This window comes from Triticum dicoccoides, chromosome 7B (assembly GCF_002162155.2).
Source record: "Triticum dicoccoides isolate Atlit2015 ecotype Zavitan chromosome 7B, WEW_v2.0, whole genome shotgun sequence".
In the NCBI taxonomy this organism is placed as follows: Eukaryota; Viridiplantae; Streptophyta; class Magnoliopsida; order Poales; family Poaceae; genus Triticum; species Triticum dicoccoides.
Window position 1 is genome coordinate 30,555,105 of NC_041393.1, and position 7,931 is coordinate 30,563,035.

Below are 7,931 nucleotides of genomic sequence, written 5' to 3' on the forward strand. Positions count from 1 at the left end.
TTTTTGCAACCAAAATGGGTTACACTCTGAGCATTGTACAACTTTACTTGAAAATCCACGCCATGATGGTTACTTAGGATAATTTTTTTGGTTTCCATACTTTCATGGTCTTCAAAACTCATCCTCTCCAAGACATAGCGTCTTGCAAAGCATGTGATAAGCTAGTCGAATTGGAAAAGATGAAAAATACACGTTAAAATAGTTGAAGTCGTGCTTAATTACGAAAAAACTACTGTCGTTGTTGCTTACCGTATGAACATCGCAGGTCTCCTCGAGCTTAATGCTGAAGCGCCGATCTTCGTCCAGCTCAATGAACCTGTCGCACATACCTCGGTCGTCGTGGCACCAGTCGCACTCCCCCGGGCGGTTTTCGTCGTCCGATGAGTACGACATTTCCGGCCTATGTTCATAATTCAAATATTAAACTAGATCATTATTATTAATCACGGGTTGACTATCGGTGATGTACGTAGCTCCTTCTTTCATTCCCGAGTGCATTATTATACCAAATTGTCTAGCACACAGGAATGAAGGAGAACTTATCCAATATGAGCATTCAATAAGCAAAACCAAATCATAAAATAAGCAAAACCAAATCATAAAATAAAGTAGTATTCAAATTAGCATGCATTCAATAATTATAAGCAAAAGTACATCATCTCTTGGTGTCCATACATCATCGAATATTATCACTAATATAGCATCACTAATACAACTAGAACCGTAGCGCCCACGGGTATCGACGCGGGCGGTGGACACCCAAAGATAAGGAACCATCACAGGATCATAGCTCCAGTGAGATCCCTGAAGAACCTGCCAGGTATTGTCGAACCTGCCCTCCAATGCAACCATGTAGTGACGGACGTGCTCGTCCTCCTCGCTGACACGGTGATGTACCACCTCCGCGGTGTCCGGAAGCCTCAGCACCGTCACTGGCCCACGCGACCGCCACCAAACAAGAATCGGGTCAACAATGGGCTCCCTCCTCACCAACCTACGTCCCTCGGAAGGTAGCACCTCCCAATACCAGCCCGGCGGAGCCCAGTCCCGAACATGACCCTGATCAAGCATGCCTCCACCGCCAAGTCGACGACGACGAGGATGCGGGATAGGCATCACCGACGTTGATGCGGGAACTACTTCTATATATAGTTAAATAAAGTAGTTTTATTAATTAAATCAACTATCTAGTTCAACTACTAAGCACTTACTATAAATAAATAAAGTAGTACTTACTAAAAACAAACTACTTCTATATATAGCAAAATAAATTAGTTTATTAAATCAACTAGCTAGTTCAACTATATATAAACTACTTCTTATTTTTTGCTACCCGACAGCAAGATCTATTGTAGAGCCAAACAGATTGCATGGCATAGGAATAACCCTCCAAGTAGTTCCCTCCACATCCACTGCCACCACCGCATCCTCGGCGGTGATCAAATGCAGAAAACCATTGACAAAGGCACTTTTAGAATCACGCGCTATTCTAGTTGGGAAGCCCCAAGCGTTGTCCTTGTGACTCCAGGCCCTGGTTTCCGACGAGTAGATCTCAACCCCTTTGACGTGTCCATCACTTTCGTAATCATCATCGTCAGGATACCCATCTATTTCGTGTTCCAGGAAGTGAAACACATGGAAGTGCGAGGAGACGGCCGGGTCGAAACCCAGGCGAGCTGTCTGCCAATTGCCGAAGAAGCCGGGCAAGACGACCCACTTCTCCGTGGCAGGATTGCACATGACGTAATCAAATTCCCACGACTCAGGGGTCTCGAAGCGGCGGCAGAGGAGCAGGCCGTTGCAGCTGTCCAGAAGGTGGAACTGATGACAGTCAGGCAGGAAGGGGAGGGAAGGGCGGATACGAGGGCTGTCTCCCGCCGAGACATGGGCGAAGTTGCGACCTAAGAAACAGCCCGTGATGGGGTGCTGGCGCTTGTAGAGGAAGCCGGTGAGTTCTTGGAGATGGTACTGCGGCAGCACCTTGCGGTTGTCGGGGTGGGATATGATGCCGCGCCACTGCTTGGAGACGCGCTTGAAGCGGCACAGCGATCTGTACGGCACACGCGACAGGATCTCGATGAGGAGGTCTTCGGTGAGTCCCTCCGTTGGCTTCCGCCTATTACCGATGTCCTTGGGGCCGTCCGCCATCGCCGGGGGGAGAGGAGGCGGCCAACCTGCGAACGGGGGCGGAGGAGGAGAGATTGCATCGCCGTCGGTGAGGGAAGTAGGGAGGAAGAGATGAATCTACAGCGAACGTAGCGTACGTACTACTACATACCAGCAGAGAAGCGAGTCATTGCGAGGGAGTCCGCCACCGCAGAGGTTTTGGGTGCGCGACGGCGGGGCGAGGTGGCCTGGAACTCGAAGACGGACGGGGTGAGGGACGATGTGTTGCGCTTTTATCTCGGCTGTGTAAGAGGGAATATCCTAGCGGACGCTCATTGCGGCAGAATGTCGAGCGAATGCACAGAGGCGAGCGACCTAGCGATCCGGGCCGGCCCAACTACTAGATAGTACACGCGCGACAGTATCCAGTTTTGGGTACTTTCTGGAAGGTTCCTGACCGGTTTTGGGAACCTTCCAGAAGGTTCTTGAACAGGGTTTTTCACTGTTTTTTTTCTTTCTCTTTTTTTTTCTTCTTTCTTTGTTTTTCTGTTTCTTTATTTCATTTTTTCAATTCCTTTTTCTACTCTTTCTATATCCTTTTTGTTCTTCAGATTTTCAAATTGCTTTATGTTTCTTTTTTTCTTCTTCTTTTACATTTTTTCTGTTTGTTTTCTTTCTTTGGTTTCTTATTTCATTTCCTTTTTATTTTCTCTTTTTTTTCAAAATATTCAAATTTGTTTGCCTTTCCATAAAATGTTCAGTTTTCAAAAAATATGTTCTCATTACACAAAAAAGTTCAAAACTTTCAAAATTAATATAATATACCAGACATCAATTTTTTTCTTCACATTTTCAAGAAATGTTCGCGCTTCCAAATTTGTTTGGGATTTTTCAAATTTGTTCTCCGTTTCAAAATTTGTTCTCAATATTCAAAAAATGTTCGTGCTTTAAGAAATTGTTTGCGCTTTCAAAAAATTTCTATGTTTCAAAATTTGTTCTGAAGATTAAAAAAAATGTTCATGCTTTAAATAAATTTCCACGCTTCTAAATTTGTTCTCAAGATTTAAAAAAATGTTCCTGCTTTAAAAACAATTCATGTTCAATTTTTGTTCTTGATTTCAAAATTTTGTTCTCTAAATTCAAAAAATGTTCGGGATTTTAAAAAGTGTTCATTTTATCAAAACTTTGTTCAAGCCTTTTAGTTTTTCTTCTAAAATTTGGAAAGTGTTCGCTTTTTAAGAAACCCTTTTTCAAAATAATTTTCGCGTTAGGAATTTAAGAAAATGTTCGGATCTTCATTACATTTAGATTCGTGCGCCATGGCAAACCAAGAAAGCTTGTCTACTGCGTTGGCTATGCTAGGTCCCTGGTTCGGGTAGATCCTATTTGACGCCCGCGGGCGTCAAAAGGATGTGGCTCCGCTGAAGCCTAGCCACTCGACGCCCCAGTTTGGGCCGGCCCACGGTCGGCTGCTTTTTCTTCTTTTTTTCTGTTTCTTTCATTTCTGCTTTTCTGTTTCTATTCTTTTCCGTCTTTTTTTTCTTTTTCTTTTCTTTTTCGTATATTATGCATTCTCATTGCATATTTATATACAAACATGTTTATCGTATATTTAAGAAAATGTTCATTGTGTATTTTGAAATTGTTCAACATATATTCACAAAAATGTTCAATGAGTATTTAAATATTGTTCAGCATATATAACCAAAATGTTCAGTGTGTATTTAAATATTTGTCCAGTGTACATTAAAAATGTTCAGTCTGATTTAAAAGTTGTTCAGCGTATGTCAAAAAATGTTCAATGTATATTTAAAAAATTTTCATCATTTGAAATTTCAAATTTTTGTTCTAAATTTAAGAAAAATTGTTCATTTCCCGCAAGAATTGTTGAAAAGTTTGAAAAAAGTAACGGATCTGCTGTTGTATATAGTAGTTTAATTGATCAGGCGATATACATTGGTTCTTAAAGTTGGGCGCCGAAAATCTAGCACTAGGACCTGTCTGGTCTATTGGTTTGGATGAGCTATACACTTATCGGAGATAATGGGTTCGAGCTCTCTTCTGGCGCAACAATTTTCTGGTTATTTTTTTTACGTGCCTGGATTTCGCTAGCTCCAACTGGGCCGGCCCGTTCGCGATTCTGTTCAGCGAAGGATCGACAGCTTGACGCTCGCGGGCGTCATACAGGAGCTCCCCCTGGTTCGATCCCTCCCTCGAGCGGAGTTTTTTGGGATTTTTTGACTGTGTTGCGCTAATGGGCTGGCCCAGCTGAAGATGCGCCTGTGCGTCCGCTCGACAATTCGCCGCAAAGAGCGGTGCATAGGAGCTCTCGTGTAAGAGCGTCTCCAACGTGAGTACGGGACTCCCAAATCGGCCTGAAACACCGTCCAACGGGCCTTCTTAAATCGCCCCCGTCCCTTTTTATTTAGGAGGATCAAGAGTAAAACATACTGTATTACTCTAGGTAGGGATACATTCAAAATTTAAAGGGGAACGTAGACACTCTGGGACGTCTGCAATTAGTAAGTAGACACTCTAGGACGTATGCAATCATGTACTCCCTCCGTTTTAAAATAAATGACTCAATTTTGTACTGTATGGGTCCCCATTCTTCCCGGCCGATGCAGCTATTCCATGTGCCATTGCATTGCATTTTCTCCCCACTTTTGAGATTTTGTGGGATGCCAATCCTTTTAAGGCCGTTTTAGTGTCATGTAAGGCATCTCCAACGGCAACCCACGAATTTCCTCCCGCATCCATCCGCGAACAGGTGAGACCAATCCGCATACACGGATGCGGGAGACCACCATCCAACGCCGCCCGCATATATTGCAAAGAGTTTTTCAATAAACCGAATGAAGTTCATGCAAACATGGGCAACTTTCATACAAACTGACAACATTCATGCAAACACGATGGATTTTCATTAGATTTCAAACATTTAGAACAAACAAGAAATGAACTCGCGGTCTCTGGCGAGGAAGAGTAGAACACGGGAGACTGACTAGCCCACATGGGACACAAGGCCGTGCCGCCTCCTGTGCCCTACTCATCGTCGGAGGAGTTTGTGTCTTGTCTGTTGCCGGTGGACGTGAGGTCCACGATGAAAATGGTGCCGCCCGCATTGTCGTCGTCCCACCGAGCAACCAGATAGTTCATCGATGGCGCGTAGGAGGTGCAGCCGGCATTGTTCTCCTTCGCGATTGTCTGGAGCTGCGTCTCGGTTGCCGCCGCTTCCGGGCGAGCGGCGGCTTGAGCGCGGACGACATCACAAATGGCATGCTGCGTCGCGACGAATTTTGGGTTTGCCATGGCCATGCCGCCATGGCCTCCTCGCTCGCCGTAGATCTGACCCTCCGCCAGCCGGTGCCACTCCAGGGAGGGACATATACCGCTCTTCCTCCTGCGCCTGCTGGAATGTTGACAAAGCCACCGGCGCAGGCTGCACCTCCGCCATGGCGGTGTTGTAGTGCGCCTACGCCTGCTCCATGGTAAAGCCGAAATGCACAGGCGCGGGAGCGGGGGCGGTGTCGTCGGATCCGTCTCCATCGTGGGTCGTCCTCGTCGTCGGACACCTCGGGCATGACAGATCTGCCAGGCGGCAGCAAGGGTGGCCACCTCGTGCTTCATTTCTGTGGAAAGGCTCTCCCACGGAGCTACAATCATGGTGGATTCAATGCAAGGGAGGAGGATGGGGAGCGCCTTGTGTTGTGGCACGAAGTTAGCGAGTGTGGCTACTTCTAAATAGCGGATTCCGGTGGGCCAGGCATCTGGGTGCGTCAATGCGGGCGCCTAAGTGGGTTTCTCAACTGGCGAGGCTGCTTAATAGCGGCATACAAATGGTCGTGGCATTCAATGGGCATGGTAGATATCTATCTCGTCCCATCCAGTAAAGCGTCTTCGGCATTGAACAGTACGCGGACACCGGGGACGCGTCATAGGCGGCACCTTTGGCCGACGCACCGCTTCAGTGGCGGAGGCAGTGAGAGGTCACATCCGCCCTAAACCGTCTTCAGTGTGGAGTGGCGTGCTCTATAGTGGCATGAATGCGGACAGCTAGCGCCAGGCAGGAACGCGCGCGGGCGAGGGAGTGGGGGGTTTGGGTGGGTCCGGGTGGTCAAAAGCGCGTGTGGTTGCTGTTCGGACGCCCACAAAGCCCCCCACATTTTTCTCTGGTTTGCAGAAGAAAGTACGTCTGGACCGCCCCGCGGACCGATACAGACCCGCATATACATGAAGATACGTTTTGCCTCGCAATTTATCCCACCGAGGAAAGCATGCACTGAAGATACATTTTGCCTCGCAATTTATCTCACCGGTTTGCGCTCACAAGCATGTTCGTCTAAAGCTAGATGTGCAAACATTTCTAGTACTACATGGATACTAGTAAATTTTGCACATGAAAGCTAAAACGGATGGGCAACAATACTATTTATTTATTAGCATGGAGCTGGGGAGGAGCAATTTATCTTACTAGTACTAGTAAGTACCATGATGCTGACTGCATGGTACTTTTGCACATAAAAAATCATCATTGTTTCTAAAATGTCCATGCATATCTTGCTACCCATACTAAAAAGAGATCATGGAATGTGATATTTTAGCACAATTATCATAAAAAAACATGTTCAATTTCTTTTGCAACAGTTAACAGGAGTGCTAGTACTTCTGAAGTGATCATGGCTTAAGTACACAGATTCAGTTTGGTACTCCCTATCCCAAAACTGCACATAATATGCCGTGGCAATTCACAAAAGTTTCAACATGTGATAGTATTAGATATGGTACAGATGGTGAGAATTGTACAAGAGAACCCCTTGAGTCCTGAGCAGCAATATCACACTAGAGAAGCGCTAAAAACCAAGTGTGTCTTGAGCTATATTGCAGTGCAAAATTGCTGATAATCGTGTCTGCCTAGCCCTGTATTACGGTCACTTGCGATGATAAAAACACTTGCCTAAACAGTAGATGGATAGACACTTCTGCTGCAACAACAATAAAATGATACTGCAAACGTAGCCAAGGCCTGATTGGAACGACGACATTTCCCCCCTCCTAATTCATGTGGACTATTAAAACTGTTTCATTTTGGATTTTATGAACATGAATGTGTCGCCACATTAGCTACAGTGCTATGCATTTTTACTTAAGAATCACTTGTTATATACAGACATAAATCATGAGATTTATAGAAATAAACAAAGATAGTCAACAAAAATAAGGAGGGATGATCATGGTAAGAATTGAGCATGATATATGTAGGCATGAAACAGATCAAGCAACCATTACTATTTCCTCCGTACCAACCATAGCTACAAGGAGCACTCCATGGACGAGCTCCTAGACTCGACGTGCGGATGGGGACGTGAGGAGGCGACGCGGAGGGGAACGGGGAGCGCGGCGCAGAGGTACCTACCAGGGTTAAATCCAGTTTTCCAGCCGGAGGGAAAGTTTGTTGCTGTCCTACAAAACTCTGCGCTTGAAGGCCCAACATCTACAAGAAAAAAAGTTACGTAGTAGACATCTGTGTCCAAAGACTAAAACACCACCCCGTGGGCACAAATGTCTAGGACCCCGTGCACATGGGGTGCCTAAAGGGTTGCGTGGTATCCCATGTGCACGGGATGACCAACAACTTTTGGGCACACACCCCTTAGACACACAGAGAACATGAAGTGCAATGGATGCAAGGTACTTTCTTGGTGGTAGGCGTAGTAAGGCTGGTATATGAGTTTTAGGTGTTCCCACACCGTCTTTCTACCACCTTGCCCTCTCCTGATAGTGCGGTTGCCATACGTCTCAAATAAAACCTTCGAGTCTCCATA

General features: G+C 45.8%; 1 protein-coding gene across 1 annotated transcript; it reads right to left on the reverse strand.

The window, feature by feature from the left end:
• Nucleotides 1-1,329: 1,329 nt before the first annotated feature.
• On the reverse strand, nt 1,330-2,148 carry LOC119338539 (F-box protein At5g07610-like). The gene has a single exon (XM_037610861.1). The coding sequence runs from the start codon at nt 2,146-2,148 to the stop codon at nt 1,330-1,332; it is 819 nt and encodes a 272-aa protein (XP_037466758.1).
• Nucleotides 2,149-7,931: the final 5,783 nt, after the last annotated feature.

Bases quoted from the DNA above. Each gene is read 5' to 3' on its own strand.
- LOC119338539 (XM_037610861.1), bottom strand. From the start codon at position 2,148: ATGGCGGACGGCCCCAAGGACATCGGTAATAGGCGGAAGCCAACGGAG.